The 16,546-nt window shown below is 49.4% G+C and overlaps 7 protein-coding genes across 7 annotated transcripts; 4 read left to right on the top strand and 3 right to left on the bottom strand.

The window, feature by feature from the left end:
• Positions 1-970: 970 nt before the first annotated feature.
• On the bottom strand, positions 971-2,445 carry Z518_04651 (uncharacterized protein; the record flags this gene model as incomplete). The annotated part of the gene is made up of 2 exons (XM_013418357.1): positions 971-2,379; positions 2,424-2,445. 2 exons carry the CDS (start codon positions 2,443-2,445, stop codon positions 971-973), a joined length of 1,431 nt encoding a protein of 476 aa, XP_013273811.1.
• A 969-nt stretch (positions 2,446-3,414) lies between these two features.
• Z518_04650 (uncharacterized protein) lies at positions 3,415-5,372 on the bottom strand (the record flags this gene model as incomplete). Its single annotated transcript, XM_013418356.1, has 9 exons — positions 3,415-3,607; positions 3,679-3,784; positions 3,839-4,011; positions 4,066-4,133; positions 4,183-4,577; positions 4,627-4,791; positions 4,844-4,892; positions 4,944-5,086; positions 5,141-5,372. The coding sequence occupies 9 exons, from the start codon at positions 5,370-5,372 to the stop codon at positions 3,415-3,417; spliced, it is 1,524 nt and encodes a 507-aa protein (XP_013273810.1).
• A 558-nt stretch (positions 5,373-5,930) lies between these two features.
• Positions 5,931-8,020, top strand: Z518_04649 (uncharacterized protein; the record flags this gene model as incomplete). The annotated part of the gene is made up of 3 exons (XM_013418355.1): positions 5,931-6,017; positions 6,069-6,940; positions 6,991-8,020. 3 exons carry the CDS (start codon positions 5,931-5,933, stop codon positions 8,018-8,020), a joined length of 1,989 nt encoding a protein of 662 aa, XP_013273809.1.
• A 639-nt stretch (positions 8,021-8,659) lies between these two features.
• Z518_04648 (uncharacterized protein) lies at positions 8,660-10,751 on the top strand (the record flags this gene model as incomplete). Its single annotated transcript, XM_013418354.1, has 4 exons — positions 8,660-9,585; positions 9,635-9,712; positions 9,760-10,006; positions 10,059-10,751. The coding sequence occupies 4 exons, from the start codon at positions 8,660-8,662 to the stop codon at positions 10,749-10,751; spliced, it is 1,944 nt and encodes a 647-aa protein (XP_013273808.1).
• A 502-nt stretch (positions 10,752-11,253) lies between these two features.
• Z518_04647 (uncharacterized protein) lies at positions 11,254-12,663 on the top strand (the record flags this gene model as incomplete). Its single annotated transcript, XM_013418353.1, has 2 exons — positions 11,254-12,112; positions 12,188-12,663. 2 exons carry the CDS (start codon positions 11,254-11,256, stop codon positions 12,661-12,663), a joined length of 1,335 nt encoding a protein of 444 aa, XP_013273807.1.
• Positions 12,664-14,416: 1,753 nt separating this feature from the next.
• On the bottom strand, positions 14,417-15,104 carry Z518_04646 (uncharacterized protein; the record flags this gene model as incomplete). The annotated part of the gene is made up of 2 exons (XM_013418352.1): positions 14,417-14,702; positions 14,755-15,104. 2 exons carry the CDS (start codon positions 15,102-15,104, stop codon positions 14,417-14,419), a joined length of 636 nt encoding a protein of 211 aa, XP_013273806.1.
• A 176-nt stretch (positions 15,105-15,280) lies between these two features.
• Positions 15,281-16,354, top strand: Z518_04645 (uncharacterized protein; the record flags this gene model as incomplete). The annotated part of the gene is made up of 1 exon (XM_013418351.1): positions 15,281-16,354. One exon carries the CDS (start codon positions 15,281-15,283, stop codon positions 16,352-16,354), a length of 1,074 nt encoding a protein of 357 aa, XP_013273805.1.
• Positions 16,355-16,546: the final 192 nt, after the last annotated feature.

Below are 16,546 nucleotides of genomic sequence, written 5' to 3'. Positions count from 1 at the left end.
CCCAAGCCTATGGGCGCTGGTTTGTTACCTTAGTCAGCACGAGGTATCGACCGTGCAGGGGATCTCTACACAAATCCGGCTGTGTAGGCCACAATAATTTACAAAGTATACAGAGAAGCTCAAAATGCACGGTACTTATCTACCAAGGAAAAGGGAATCAAATGTGTTTATTGCTTCGCAACCACCTATAACGGGGAGAGTTTAACGCGTCACCCCTCCACAGCTACGCCACTTACTAGTGTTTTCTCGCCATCGCCGGGCCAACGGCAACAAGCTCTGTTAGCGCGGTGTACAGAATAACAGGATGAGAGCGTTAAGTGTACAGAATAAGGCGAGAGAGAGGTGGTGGTGTACAGAATAAGGAGAGTTGAGGCATGGTGTACAGAATAAGCAGGTTTTCCGGTGTACAGAATAACAAAAGTTGGTGTACAGAATAATACCCCCCATGTGGACTGCCAACACCCTTGATGAGAATCGTAGACCAGACATCGTCATTCCATCTATGCCCGAGAGCATCGATTGGCACGATTAAGTTTGATCTTGTTGACATACTCCTCCAGAGTATTGCAGCCTCGATACGTGACAGTGTGAATCAATGAGACTTGCTCGTAGATAGTAGAGAAGTCCTGAGATTCGTAAGCCTCTGAAAGACGTGCCCACGCGTTCTTTGCAGTAGTCTCCTCAGCAGTGATCATCTGAGGAGCCTTATCACACAAGTTGAAATCTCCTGGAATAGAAGGAATCTATACCCATTTACGCGCCCAGCCAGTGTACTCACAGGTCCATAGACGCCTGCTTTGATGAGCATACTTCCATTCCCTTTAATCCATGCACCGGTATTTGGCTTTACTCCATACACCATTTCGGGCCGTACTCGACATTTCAGGTTCCTTTGGGCTCCAATTCACCATTTTTGACCTTCTTTCACCACCTTGAGCTCCGTTCATAATTTTGTGCTGCCTTCATCATTTTAGACTTCCTCCGCCATTCCGGTTTCCACAGTTTCGGTTTCCTTTGAGACCCCTATCGCGGATATTCTGAGATTGCTGGAATCTTTGCTCAGAATCTGTTTAATATCCTCTTCACATCCGAGAGCATATTCGCAGAGGCCCCATCGGTGAATTTCGTTGATCCATTCAAGCAATGCGAGCACTTCTCGGTTAGTCTCACAACTCCCAGTACCAAGAATTCGCACTCTGCAGCCGGCCCAAGTCGTCTTCTTAACTATTTTGGGTTGAAAAAGCCATACTGTCCAACTATCTTTCTCCATTGTCAATCCATAATGACGAACCAGTTTGAATTGTTCCGGAGCGGGATGAGGGAAGGCGTCGACCTTCAATTGATATCGATTGAACAAGGAAGCTAGGCCATCGACAAGTACCTGATTATCCGCAACCTGCCGGTCGCAAGTTGTGGCTTTGAACTCAATCGAGAAATAGGGACAAAATGTACCCAACTCCTTCATATGTACGATGTGTTTGACATCTAATCGATATTCGGGATTTATGATCTTGTCGCTAAGCCAGAATTGACAGTCGGCGTAAGTATCGAAGCTAAAGGGTTTCAAAGGAGGCTGTTTCGAGATCATTGGAGGCTCACCCCACATAAGTCGGTTCCGGCTTTCGCGGGGCTTGAGCGGCACTTCCACACACCGTACAGCACCAAGCTGTCTTTCAACATCATCTTCTAAGACGGCGTACGGACCGATGAACAGTTTCTGACAAGCGTATCCTTGAAACTCAGCTTCTGAAACGCCTGCCTTTCCCATTCTGCCATAGGCCGTGAGCACGGACGTGACAAATTTGGTGTCCATGGGCAGGAATATTGAGTCGTCTATATCCCGGTCAGCTCTTCCTGCAAGGGCTTCTTGAACGATGCACCGGTAAAATTCGCATGACTTGGCGGCGTTCGGAGGTGTCTTGGAGCCGAAATGGGTGTGAGCTCCTCCCAAGCTTGGACGCTCACTGGATATCTCAAGCCCCCGCGGAAATAACTGAGTGTGTTTGAAGTCAGCATCGCGGACCGTGGCAGTTTTGGGGACCTCTGTTCTAGGAGTACTGCTTTTGGAGACAGATGTCGGGAGGGTGCTTTTTGGAGTCACATTTGACTGAGCCTGATTCCTGGATTGGCTGGCCAAAGTTTGGCGTGTATATCGAGGTGTGTTTTTTTCCACGACCTCTCGCCAAAGCAGTTTGATTCGGTCCGGATCAGTCTCTTTGATTTTGTCCGCAGAGAATTGCGGAGAGTATGCTGAAGAGTAAGCTCGTCTCAAGCCACGAGATAGATTCGTATTCTTTGGCTGGGCGGACGTCCTTGCTTTGGGTTCAGATTTAGAGAAGGAAAATGGCGGGCGAACCACTGAGCGGCCGGTACGGTTGCCTAGTTTAATGAGTCAGGAACGCGTTCGCATGGAAGTGACGTACCGGGTCGCAATTCACTTGCCATTGCACCTCGTGGTTGCCGAATATCTAATAGAGCGTACGATACCCGTTTTGTTAGCGTCGCGCCTTGTATCGTTCCGGCTCTTGATATACGGCCCAGATAGGGTTCGCGGAATTTTCAGGTATAATTCGCAGAATCTTCAGGTGGAGTTCGCAGAATCTTGAGATGTGAGTTTATGGCGGGGCTCATGGAGTTCGTGTTTATTTACAGTTTTGAAATAATTCAAAGAGTAACGCGCTTGGCGAACACGTGACTTGGTCATATTGCGGATGTGATATGTGGCGACGCCAAGGCTTGTAAAGACCTGCGGGAGCGTTGTACGCTTCGTACACGCTTCGAAAGTATATAGTCTGACGGTCCCTTGGACCCCTTCGAAGTCCTCCGTAAAATCACACGGATTTCTTGCCCAGGACTGGCACATGCTAGACTACATTCGTTTACGGAGCATATATAAGTAAGGCGGCTACCCCCAGCAGATAGTTCTAGTTAGCTCCTACATTCTCTTCCCACCGCTACAACAACAGAAGTTGCTCGTCACGTAATTGTGCCTAGGTATCAGAGCACCCCGCTGCCGGGTTTGGCGGTGTCTATTGACGACGACGCTGAGGTCCGTCTGAACAGGGTCGAGTTGGTCCTCGGTGAGGTTCTTGGCCCCCTTCGGCTCCGTAATTGACAATTATGACGGTACGGTGCACACAGCGCAGTATTCATGCAGGCATATGGCACACATGCGGGAGTCAATTACGAGATCCCGTCGATTTATCAAGGTTCGTCTCTGGATGGTGAATTTAGACTGCTGAGTCTGTAGCTGTAGGAAACTCAACAGTCACGATTGATGCTCGAATTGTATCAATTAGCTGGTTGATGTGGAGCAAAAGCCGATTTCTGACTTGGTTCTCGCAGGACTAGCTCCCACAGGACTAGGTCTCGCAAGACTGGCTTGGAGTTCTCCGCCCTCACAACTCCAGAACTTCATAAGCCGTATATAAAAGTATATTTCCGGTCTGCATATCTCAATGATGTTGTTCTCTCGTTTTCAATTTCCTCCGGTGTCATCCTTGCCAGTTTGGCTTGTCGTGCCTTGTTGACGGCCGCTAATGTGAAGCGATATGCCAGATATCCTGCCAGTGCGACAGCGATGAAAGCGAGTGTTACATAGAATGGACTGGGAGAAATATATATCAGCATGTATACAAGATGATAGGAGCCAAGCTGGAATGGAGGGGGGCCACTTACATCAAATATTCTGGGGCATAAGATTTGCGAAAGAGTTGTGAGCCGATGACTCCAGAGAGATTGCCAAAGCCGTTCACCCCAAGTACGAGAGCTCTCTTGCCAGGTTCTAGGTGTGGTAAGCAAAGTAGAATCTCAAGGGGACAGCTTGGGTAATACTTACCAGGTGTATTGCCACTCAGCCAAGCGACGGTCAGTGGTGCCGAGACATAACTTCCAAACAGTAGAATACAAAGACCGGCATATTTTCCTCCGTGGCCATCGACAGTGACAGTGATGATGAGTCCGACTAGAGCAATTAGAAGACCAAGGATAATGTGGCAGCCTCGTTCTCTCCTAGACGAGGTAAGTTGAGGCTTCCAAAAGGGTTGGTAAGGTGATGGTGGGTACCTTCTGTCCGAGCTGAGCGCGAAAAGATACAGGCCGAATGCACCACACACATATGGAGGCACAGACATCTGAGATGATTAGAATAAAATCGGAACTTTTGCGGACGCAGAAGCTTACCAAATTGGCATCAATCGATGAGTACCCCAGCCCAGCGACAACCAGTGGTAGAAAGACAGAAAAGGCTTGACCCGGAACACTGGCGAGAATGTTGAAGAGTAATACATACCACAGCTTCCAATCTTTTGCGGTCTCAATCACATCCCTTTTTGTCAGCCTGTCCTTCTCCAATCCGCTTTCGCCATACGAATGTTGAACGTACATCACGTTGTCCAATCGCATCCGCTCTGCTGCATAGACACGATCTTTTTCTTTCAAAAACCATGCACTACCGGGGCCAAGGGGCAGCCAGAACCACGCGATCAAGGCAATCAGACAAGTGGCGGCGCCTTCGATAATGAATAGATACTGCCAATTTTCGAGGCTTCCCGTTTTGATGTGGAAAATTCCATATGCTGAGCGGAGATTAGGTTCCATTTTCTCCGTCGATGCTAATTTACTCACCAATTGAACCAGAGAAGGCTCCGGCGACAGCATATTGACCGTAGAACAGGCCTATCCGAACCGCAAGATCGAATCTCGTGTAGAAGTTGGAGAGGTACGCAACTGCAGTGGGATAGAAGCCAGCCTCGAAAGCACCGATAAGGAGTCGAGTGGCAATCAGTGCACCTGTTTCGTAGTAAGTATGAGTCTCACGTGAAGAATAGCTTCGATTTCATACCTCTGCCTTTGATAAACGCTTGGGCAATTGTCAAAACCCCCCAGCAGAACTATCAAATTGTTAAGGACGAAATCTGGAGCCACGCGGCTTTCACGCATACCATAATGATTGGAATCCAATGCTTGGCTCCCATCCACCTGCCAACTGCTGCAGATGGAGGCTGAAACAGCACAAAGGTGATGAAGAACAAGCTCACAGCCAAATTGAGATCATCTGAGTGAGCCCCGATATCTTTGGTAAAGCCTAGAAACAGGGGGTCAGAAACTCCTGTAACGGACTTGAGATGACTGACATTACCTTGTGTTTCGGCATTTCCCACGTTGCCTCTGTCCAGGCCATTGAAGAGGTACAATAGTGACAAGAAAGGCAAAAGCGCAATATCGAGCTTCCGATTTAAAGCTCTATTCAAAACCCTTTCTTCGTTGGTCACCGGCATGTGTCCCACGGGCACATTTTCTTTGCCTTCGGGTTCGGTGTGGATGATGGACGAGCCAGTTTCGACGTGGTCTGAGCCTTGTTTCTCGTTCATTTTGATTGATGAAGGAGCTCCTTTGGTGAAAATTTTTGCCGAAAAAGGCTGTTTTGCAAGACTGTGTTCAAAGAGATTGATGTAACGGCCTGCCCTTCGCCTGTCGAATGCCCGGCTTTTATATCAGTATCACGACTTGGGCACCGACCGCTGGAAACCATCAAAGGGTACGGTACCCGTAGCCCCCCCAAGATCCTGGTAGCGTTATTCAAACACATAGAGACTTTTCTGGGGTATGGAGATCTCGCCAAGACAAAGTGAGAAGGGAGAGCTCTCAGTCCTGAGAGGAGACCCAGTTTTGATGCCGTTCCGTGCGGCGGCCTCTGGACGTTCAATGCCCAGAAAGACGGTGCTTGGGCCAAAGCACGCTGTGCCAGTGAGAAGGCCAAAGAAGGGCGCCGTGTAGGGTACGGTACCCGTGCGGTTCCATGCGACGATCGTCTCATATTATGCATCTTGTCTGCGATATCCATTCCGTCTGTGGTGTATATAGGAGGACGGCCCAGAGCAGAGATTCCGATATAGGCGTTCTGAGAGATGGAATCGGAAACAATGTCAATGAACCTGCACGGTTCAAAGAAACCTTCAAAGACACTTGATATAGGGTTTAACGGTGTCTCCCTGTCTACAGATTCTCTGGGAACGGTATGAGCTGTCTTGCCGCGCTTGTGAACAATGTACTCATAGTGACACCAGATTCTCCAAATCAGTGTCTTCCATCCCGAACATGGCGTTGTGCTGGCTGAGCCATATGAACAATTCGATGGTTCAAGATTCAGAGACACTCCGTATGTTCGAGAGTATCGCGCCCGGATGCTCAAGTCCATCGAGACTAGTACTCGCGGTTTCGGGATCTGTTTCGATGTTCAAGTTCAGAACGTGCAGGTGGACCTTGACGGTCTAGGTCGTGCTAGAATATCGTACAGCACTTCTGATGGGTTTCTGATCACTACATCATTGCAGATTAGTCGCGACGCGGGAGTGATACAGTCTTCCGAGATCACTTCCACGACGAGCTCCACAGCCAATGTGAGATATACCATGAACTTGGGAGTTAGTGTCAATCGGGCGTCTTACGGACAATTGACAGAAGGTGGACCGATTCCGATACCGCCATCGGAAAATAGGGTTGGGCTCCAGAACCATGGTCAGGATGTTGTAGTTGTGAACCCTCATTTAAGTGCACATTTACAAGGATGTCTGAAAAGCGATGGCAAACCTGTTGATTTGAGAGGAGATATTGAGGAGAAGGTTTTCCACAATGCACCAGTCGCCGGAGACTTTTCTCGAATGTTAGAGGTTCCGGCGAAAGAGTCGAGGAGGTTGATGGCAAGATTTACGCTCCGGCCAGGGACCACTTGTCAGACATTTTCTGACGACGAGATCACTCTGTCCGTCGGACTGCCGTCTATATGGCCCACATCAGAAACGACCGGGAGGTTCATCGTTCGAAGAAATCTCGAGTACATCCTGGGAAACTGCTCAATCCCCCTGTCGCCGTTGAGAGGGGTAGTGTGCTTGATCACGGATCATGTTGCTCTGCCGCTTGGTTGGATGAGAGACAATTAGTACGTACCAATAACCTTTGCCGTGCTCGTCATCACTGACCCAAAATAAGCTGGCAGGTTCGGTTCTTAATGGACGTACATCGGAATCTGGATGATTTAGCTGATGAAAGAACGGCAAAGGCTTACCTCCAGATGATCAGGGACACGATCAAAGGTCACCTGGTCTGGATCTACCGATATGCTCAACGACCGCATCAATATTGGCACAGGTCGTACCTGACAACGGGTCGGCCGAAAGACGGAGCGGTGTTTCAACTGGACCAACAATGCTATCCGTTACTGGAAATTTGCGATTTTTGGGAGACGTTCCCGGAAGAGCAAGATCTCGTACAAAGTATCCTCAGTGAAGATGTCATCTTTCAAGTCTTGAGTCTGATCGAGTCCAAAAAGGATCAATCCACAGGACTATTTGCGACAGATGAGACTCCTGGAGATGATGCGGTCGAGCATCCTTTTCATTTTTCGAGTCATGTCCTGTTGTGGCATGCATTGTCCAAACTGGCTAAACTGACTTCGCAGCTGCCCAATTGCTCGCAACTGTGTAGGAGGCTGAGAGTTCTCGCAGATGACGTGCGTGTTGCCACGGTGAAACATTTCTTATGCTTAGATCCAGACCGAGGAAAGACTTCGTTTGCTTATCTGGTGGATGGGCAAAGTCACCGGACTTTTTATCATGATGCCAATGATCTTCCTACGCTGTTTGCTCCTGTTTGGGGGTTTGTGAAGACTGATATTGAGAGACAGGCATGGCACAACACGATGGAATTTGCCTTCTCCGTCGCAAATGATGGTGGCTACTATGGAGATGGACCGTTCGGTGGTTTAGGGAGTGTTCATACACGAGATCCATGGCCGTTGGGATATTTCCAAAGCTGGAGGTATGCTCAAATGACCGGCAATATCCAGGAGGAGTCTGCCGCTTGGAGAAAGATCTGTGGATGTATGCTCTGGGATGGGTTGTTTTCGGAGGCCGTCGATGGTCAAACAGGGGAGTGTACCAGCAAAGCCTGGTTTAGCTGGCCAGGGTCGATGATTGGGAGTAGACTTCTTCAGCCGGGCGTCAGAGAACGTTACCTCTGATATTTCCTAGACGATAGACAAAGCACGGATTCAGATACTATCACAGACTGAAACTCGTTTCTTCGGCTGGCGAGCTGAAGAGGAAATTAAGGGGCTCGGCAGACTTTCTGTATCCACGAGAGCAGCAGGCGGGCCAGAATCTGGGGTTCAGCAGGCGCGAGCAGTCGGACCACATTCCAGACCAGCTCCAGACAAAGTGGATCGTATGCCTCGCCTCCTTCTCGGACAATTTTATGACATTCTACAAGGGGCGGCGCAGGGGATGAGTTGATGGCTTCTTTCTGCACCGTCGAAACCTTGAACACGATCTCACCATCGATCCTCGTGTCCTAACCGACCCCGCTATGTCGGCGGTCCAAAAGCCAACATTTCGTCCATGCTTACTACGGACTCGGCTCGGATGGAGCGTCTACCCGTCAATCCTCGGCGCCATAAGATTGCCCCAGAAGCTCGGAAGAGAGTCGCTCAAGCGTAGGGAAACCCATTTCATTGACTGTGCTGTGACAGCAGACTGACATTCAACGTGGGGATTGAAGGTGCAATAACTGCAACCTCAGGCGGGCAAGATGCTCCGGAGGCCAGCCATGCGAAAGGTGTCGCAGGGCGTCGCGGGAGTGCCACTATCCCCAAATCGAGGAGATGGTGTCAATCCCACGGAGAGAGTATGAGGCGCTGAAAACAAAGTGTACATTACTTGAACAAGGTCTTGCAGAGGTGATCCCGTCGGACCGTGAAAGAAATAAATTGCTTCAGCATTTGCAAGCAAAAGCTTCCGGCCCAGGGCGAAACCCGGGGAACGAGGATCAGGAAATAGCGGAGGAAAATCAACACTTTCGAGAAGGTCGAATTCTCCAGGACCCAGACGGCACGGTGAGATATCTTGGGGAATCGTCAGGAGCAACATTTCTCAACCATCTACGAGAATACATGGCGACGGTGTTTCCACTGGCCTTTGAAGCCGCCTGGCCCGGTGGCTCCAATCCCGACACCACAGCTTTCATCTCGACCCTTGGAAAATACCAGACTCACGACAGTCGACCACTCCTCATCTCCAACGTAGATCCGCTCGTGCTGCCGACGAAAGAACAAGCCACGGCCATGTTTTCCGAGCTTCGCTATTCCGCGCAGGACGCGGACGACGGCTTTCCTTCTGGTGGCATTTATTACTGGATGGACGCACAATCTCTTCTGGGCGAATATCAAGCCTATCTCGACGCGGCGGCGACCATCGAGGTCGGTCCCGGCATGGCCACGGCCAATGCTGCTTTTGCTGTGGCATGTCAATTCAACCCAAGCTGCGCCCCCGAGTGGGAGACTGGATTCGGTCAAACGTTCTTCGCAAGAGCAAGAAATCTGATCGGGAATCCGCTTGACGTTTCAATTATCAATGACGCAAACGTTCTCGCTTTATTGGGATTTTATCTGCTGAACAACAATCGACGAGACGCTGCTTATATCTATATCAGCGTGGCAATGCACATCTTGATCGTCCACGGGGTCCACAGAGCTTGGATGGTGGATGAGCCAGGCAAAAGACTGTTCTGGACAGTTTATGTTCTCGATCGGTTGGTGGATACTACTTGATATATCAGTTTGAATTTCTAACGGTCACAGGTGGCTGAGCTGTCTGATGGGAAGACCGGCGCTGATATCGGACGATGCAATCAAATTGGATTTGCCTCGCGACTCAAGGTACACTCATCTTTCTGTCTCAAGAGATCTGTACTAATACTCGCAAGTGGCTTGCCTTCTGCCGCTGGCCTTCGTGCTCACATCGAACTGGCAAGGATCTCAAACTACATCGTGTCCAATGTCTATGATGTTGCCCGCCAGAGCGAGGAGCCTCTCAGGACCACCCTCTGTATTCATCAGTCTCTGAGGCAATTGAAGTCATGGAGTGAGAGTCTGCCACCGACTCTTCTGGGCACCGAAGAAAATTTGAGTCGTGACCGTGCCGTAGGAGAGTTGCACATGGCGCAAAATCAGGTTTGGAACTACCCTAGTTCTTAGGAGAATGGGCATATTGATGGAATGATAGCTCCTCATTCTAGCAGTGCGGCCACTGCTGTTCATCAACGTCAAGAAAGCCACCGCGGATATGCTCCTCAATGGCCGGACCAATGTACAAGACATCACGTACAAAGGCGAGCTTGATCTCTGCGCCAATGCTGCTCGACGTAACATCCACTTGTGGCACCGACTCTCGAACCTTCCCCGTCCTGCAAGACTGTCGCATTCTAGCGTGCATGACCTGTTCAATGCTGCTTTGGCCTTGCAACTTTATCAAATCTTGTTCGAAAACCAGGCACAAGGAGACCACGAAGCAATTGACTTCGTGATCTCCGCCCTGGACGTGGACGAGAGCAGTAATAAGGAATATGCAAAGGACTGTGCCAATGTTCTGACTGATCTCAGCTCGCTCATGGGTAGATTGAGGAGGGTCGACTTGTCGAAAACGAGCCCCAGGATTGATGTACCTCGCAGCAACGGAAATGATTTACAGTCCCATCCCTCCATGAACTCTTCCCCTACTGATGGAACTGGCACCACAGGTCTCGCAGAATCTCATTATCCGATGTTTCGTTCTCAGGGAGGCCCAGATGACATCCAATCGGGTCAAACTGCGAGCTCGCCTTTTGATCATCGAGAGATTGCTTATAATGAGCTTCTTTCCTGGCTGGAGACCGATAATCTACAACGTAGGGTCGACTTTCCGCATCGCTTTGTATGAAATTTGTCACGAAAGACCTTTGAGACGATGCCATATCGACCGCCGAGTTTGTCTCTCTCTGATCGGAAATGGGAACCCTGTATTCGGGGGATCATGAAAGCCACTGTCTGCTGTTGAGGACAGTCCTATTTATCAGTCCAAGGCACAACAAGCTTTGACATGCAAGCATTTTGGATAAAATACCGCTTATGTGCAGGGGTCTACGACATGCTGACTCTTCGCCGGACGAAATGGCTTACGATCACGTGAGCTCAGCCAACGCCGTGCAAGAACGACGTAACCCAGTCTGACGGTGACCACCTGTTGCAAAGAAGGCCGTTATTGCTTGCTACTCCGTTTCCGTCAGACTCTCCCAATTGTCGATCCACAGCATTGTCCTTTTCATCGACCATCCAATCAGATTATGCCTCACCTTCATCATGAGATATAAATATTGGGTGTTTCTCCTTGCATTGCAATGAGGCGAGTCGACAAGTCAAGTTTCAAGAGAGTCATTGTCATAATGGCTTCATCTCAGACAGCAGTCAATCGATTCATTCAAGGCATCAACACTGCCAAGGCGGAACTGATGTTGAGTTCATTTGCCACCGATGCGGAAATCATTGACGATGGAAAAAGTTTCAAGGGTGACGCGATCAGACTTCTATGCGAACATGGAATCATCGGTCATCATGCTCGAGTGCAGATACTCGAGCAAGAAGTACAAAGTGATGGCAGGACATACCTTCACATCGTGATGGATGGAGATTTTGCGAAGGAATTCGGCATTCACGATCCATTCGATCTGTTTCTCATGTTCACCACCAAGAACGACAAAGTCCAACACCTCGAGATGGGTGATGTGGACCCAAAGAAACCGACAATACGCACTATCTACGCATCAGTCGGCAATTCAATGGACCCATTGTCGTCAATCCGAATCAAGAGACGAAATCCCCCCGAACCCCAAGAGGGATGGGTCAAAGTGAAGATGCACGCCGTGGGACTGAACTTTCACGACATTTTTACACTGCGTGGTATTGGGAAGCACGAGATTCGATTTCCGATGATCCTAGGCAATGAAGGTGCCGGTATCCTCGAAAATGGAACGGAGGTTGCCCTCTATCCGAATCTCGGAGATCCAGATTTCAAAGGCGATGAGACGATTGATCCAAAAAGACATGTTCTAGGTGAAATTGTGCAAGGAACATTGGCGGACTATGTCATGGTGCCGAAAAGAAACGCGGTACCAAGACCAAAGGGCCTGGATGCGAATGCTGCAAGCGTCATGGGAATTGCTTGGTTGACAGCGTACAGAATGATGTTCAACAAGGCCAAGCTCAGGGCTGGTCAGACTGTCTTGGTACAAGGCTCCTCTGGCGGTATGTCTATCCATACTTCATGGCGCTTCCCAACCCTTGAGTGTTTGGTCTCATCTCATTGACAATCTGATGCAGGCGTGACAACGGCTCTGATTCAACTGGGCTCCGCCGCGGGCTTTCGTGTGTGGGCAACGGGCCGCACAGAATCCAAACGAGCACTCGCAAAACAACTCGGAGCTGAACGCACTTTCGAGCCTCTGGCCCCTCTGCCATATCTCGTCGACGCTGCATTCGACACGTCCGGCGCCGCGACCATATCCCATTCCGTCGCATCTGTGAAAGCAGGCGGCATCGTTGTTTCATGCGGTATTCATTCAGACGGTCGCTCCGTCAACGTCTCCATTGATCTGCTGAGATTGATCGTCGACCAGATCACGCTTACCTCAGCCTATATTGGGACCAGGGAGGAATTTGTCGACTTGATGAGTTTCGTGGTGTCCAAGGGGATCAAACCGCATATTGGCAAGGTGTTACCGTTGGAAAAGGCAGATGAGGGTTTCAAGGACTTGTGGGAGGGTAGGACGGAAGGGAAAATCGTCATTACAATTTGATGCATCAGATCTCGTTTTCCTTGAAATGGAAAGACACTTTCAGGTGCAGTATTGACAGTTCAGTATGCCGCCACTCTTTCCTTTACTAGCTGGTGCCTTGTGTCGAGCGAGGAGAATTTGATACAATACTGTTCATGAGCATATTCCTATACCAGCTTCTGACAGATATCTACTGATTGAAGATGGCGAAGTTTGTCCTGACGAATCATCCGTGTCTATGCTCGGCTATCCTACGCAGATTGTCTCTTCTCTCATGGTCAGCCAATTCAATTTGCTAAGCCTCTTCATGAGGACGTCACAGCTCTTGTATGTGTGTGCTCGCTTTCTTTCTTCCTTTTTTTCATATGATAATATGTCATTCCACCGCAGAGAAGACACTCTCCATTTTTCATGACCGCGCTCCTCTTCAATCACTGTAATTACTTTTTTTCCAACGCCTGGCTTCCTGGTTGAATTGGTTTAAAGATATGGATGCTTCTGTCAGCGTTGTGGCAACGTCCTGTCCTCCGCGTGCCGTCACATCTTGGAGAAGCTTGCGACTCCACATCATGTACCATTCTCCATTTGAGCCTGTAGGGGTTGTTCCCGGTGCCACGCCCTGCATCTCAGCCGTCGATGTTGTATGATATGTCCCTCAGTCCCCAGTGCTTGGTTGTTGTTCGTGTCGGTACCGGCCATTTCAACATCTTCTGATGGCATTGCGGAGATCGTGAGCACTCCCAGTCTGTATCAGAGGAGTCATCCCAAATGTCGCCAGTTTCCACCTTAACGCGACGGTCCCAGAGAGTATTGTCAGGTAATGCCGGCGAGGGAGGCCGGCGGAAGTCGATGGGAGGCTATAGAATGCTCTAGGTAGTTTTCCACCGACACCGGCGAACCACCCAAAAAAGAAAAAGGCATTGCATCTGTAATCCTGCTGGTTCTGACCTACCTGACTCATGTGCAGATAATCTTGTTAATCAACCTTGCTTGCCTTGAGCCGATTATTTGGGAGAATTTTCGCAGGCACAGTGCCGAGCAGAATCTGATTTCGGTGACTTTTTGGCAGTCAACGGTGGGAATTGGCGAGTCATCCTATTCTCTGATATTGTGCGTAGGCCGTGTAGGGACTTCCCTTGTGCGACTCTTTGTTGACGCGACATCCCTCGTACACTTTGGAAGGGCAGAAGGTCGGAGAAGATTTTGGGCCGCGGCTTTGCGGGCAAGCCCAAAAGACTCGGCAATGGTTCGTTGTCCACATTGTTGGTGGAGGAAGAGTAGGTGATGGTGGTGGTAGTGATATCGGGAGAAAATCTCGCAGGAGAAAACCATTCTGCGCATACATATATGTAGGCGAGCCAACATGAACGCGCGAAGAGAAGGCATTGTAAGCTAAATCCACCCCACCTCAGCAGCGAAGGGTCAGGAGGACGCCTGTACCATCAAGATATAGTCGTTCTGATATAGACCAGAAAACCCTCCCACAAAAAGAAGCCAAAACCTACTCCGTCAGCAACTGAGGCCGCCCCTATAAGAAGGAAGACGAAACCTTTGTTCGACATGGAAGCTTCCATAAAGATATGGTAAAGCTCTTGTTTGTTGTCCAAAGGAGACACACGATCTGACATGGATGCCTCCTCAAAACAGATTGTAGAGATCTCCTCTGTTCATAGTGGCCGGTACCTTGATAATATTCATCTCCCACGTAAGTTTGGTGATACTCAAATGGGCCGCCCAGAACCATGGTGAAGGGACCCAGAGAAATTCATATCGCTCAAATATCCTTTTGCAGCGCTTCTTCTAAGCCCTTGAATCCATCAAGCATGGCCTCCAGTTTCTCGTCCATTTTCTTCAGCTCGTCTTTCTTGGTGGTGTTCTCTTTGACTAGCCCATCCTTGATCTTGACTAATTCCAATCTCTCCTGCTCCATCTTCTCTCGCTCTTGTTTTTCGTGCTCAATCCTCAAAGGCATCAATTCCTGCTCTGACAGTTCCGCCTGTTCTGGGAACAAGGTCAAATACTCATCGAGGGGCCGAAGTGGTAAGTGCGTGTAAGCATGGCTGTGTCGATCAGCACCCGAAAAAAGCCATGAAAGGAGCACGATACACTCACTCATATCCTTCGCACGCTCCAATCTCGCCCATCAGGTGTCTTTGCTCATAATACAAGTTTTGTAATTGTAACAACAATCTATCAACCTCTTGCCTAGCCTCGGCGGTCTCCTGTTTCGTTGCCCGCGCTCCAAAAGCTGCTTGACGATGCTGACCGCGAAGTTTGGCAAGGTAGGCGTTGAGTATCTTTTGTCGTTCTGCAAGATCGAGTTTCAAGTCGAGGGGGGCTGCTGTCGTGGATGCGTTCTCCTCTAACCACGAAAGAACAGAGAGTGTTTGCCCGAGAGTTGCTTGTGATGTTTGTAGCAAAGGCCGCAGGGTAGGATCTGTGATGAAATCCTCAATAGCCATTTCGATCAAGAACCGACCAGCTATCGGATGCACGGATATACGACTCATAAATAAGATGGAGGATGTGGTTGTTGAGGCTCCCCGTTCAGCCAATAGGAGTCGATATCTTCTCCGCAGGGAATATTTACCGCGAACAAAAGACAATTCAAGACTTCAAATTTCAGACCATCACAGTCATGGCACCGGATAGAGGCATTGAACACACTGTGACTTCATCAGACGTGATATCACAACTTGGGTCACTTTCTCTCCACAAGGAGCCAGACTTAAAACAGATCACCCCGGTCACAAACACCATTGTAGACTTGCCCGAGTCAATTCCTTCTCACCTCTCTCATGACCCTGCCACGAATGCGAAACGAACAAACCCGTTTCAGTTTGGACAGCGGTATCTGTCCGAATCCGACGATGTTTTCGAATACAACGCTTGGGACCATGTAGTTCCAGACAAATCACATTACGAGTATTGTGAATCACAGTACGCGGCCCAGCGTGCGTCGCCCGTTTCCGATTTCGACCGGGCACGTTTCAATGAACATCCGGAGAAATGGTGGGATCTTTTCTACAAGCAAAAGACAAGCACATTCTTCAAAGACAGAAAATGGTTGGTCCAAGAGTTTCCCGTTCTGAAAGAGGTGACAAGGAACGCGGCTGGCAAGAAAGTAGTCCTGGAGGTGGGCGCGGGGGCTGGAAACACCGCTTTTCCCATACTGAGGATGAATGAAAACCCACATTTGAAGCTTTTCGCGGTCGACTTCAGTAAAAAAGCTGTCGAAACCATGAGAAGTGCAGCCGACTACGCGCATGCGAACGGAGTAATGGCCGCTGACGTCTGGGATGTTGCTGGTGTGAATTTACCTCCCGGTGTCGAAGAGGGGAGCGTCGATATTGTGATTATGATATTCATCTTCTCGGCTCTTCATCCCAACCAGTGGCAGCAGGCTGTCACTAACATCCAACGGATTCTCAAACCTGGTGGAGAAGTTTTATTCAGAGACTACGGTCGAGGAGATCTTGCACAGGTACGATTTAAGGCGGGAAGGTGGATGGAAGGCAATTTCTATGTTCGTGGGGATGGTACACGAGTATATTTCTTCGAAAAAGAAGAGCTCGAGGCCATCTGGGGCGGACCTTTCGGTGTATTGAATCTGGACGTGGACCGACGGCTGATCGTCAATCGCCAGAGACGAATCAAGATGTACCGGTGTTGGATTCAAGGTCGTTTTCGAAAGAAAGAGAGTCGGGAGTGAAGAGGGGTTTGTTGTCGATCGAAAGGTCAAACGTGATGAGAAAGAGAACAAGCGACTGGGCAAGACCACTAGTTGTCCATCTCGAGCGTATCAAGATGCTGCCAACAACAAAGATCTGTCGGAAGGCTTTATCCTGCAGGGGGATGTCAGATACGACTCTCTAGTGCTCGTTGCTGAGCCAATCCGACATGA

The sequence above is a fragment of the Rhinocladiella mackenziei genome (genome assembly GCF_000835555.1).
Source record: "Rhinocladiella mackenziei CBS 650.93 unplaced genomic scaffold supercont1.3, whole genome shotgun sequence".
Classification (NCBI taxonomy): Eukaryota; Fungi; Ascomycota; class Eurotiomycetes; order Chaetothyriales; family Herpotrichiellaceae; genus Rhinocladiella; species Rhinocladiella mackenziei.
This window is presented reverse-complemented; position numbering and strand designations above follow the sequence as displayed.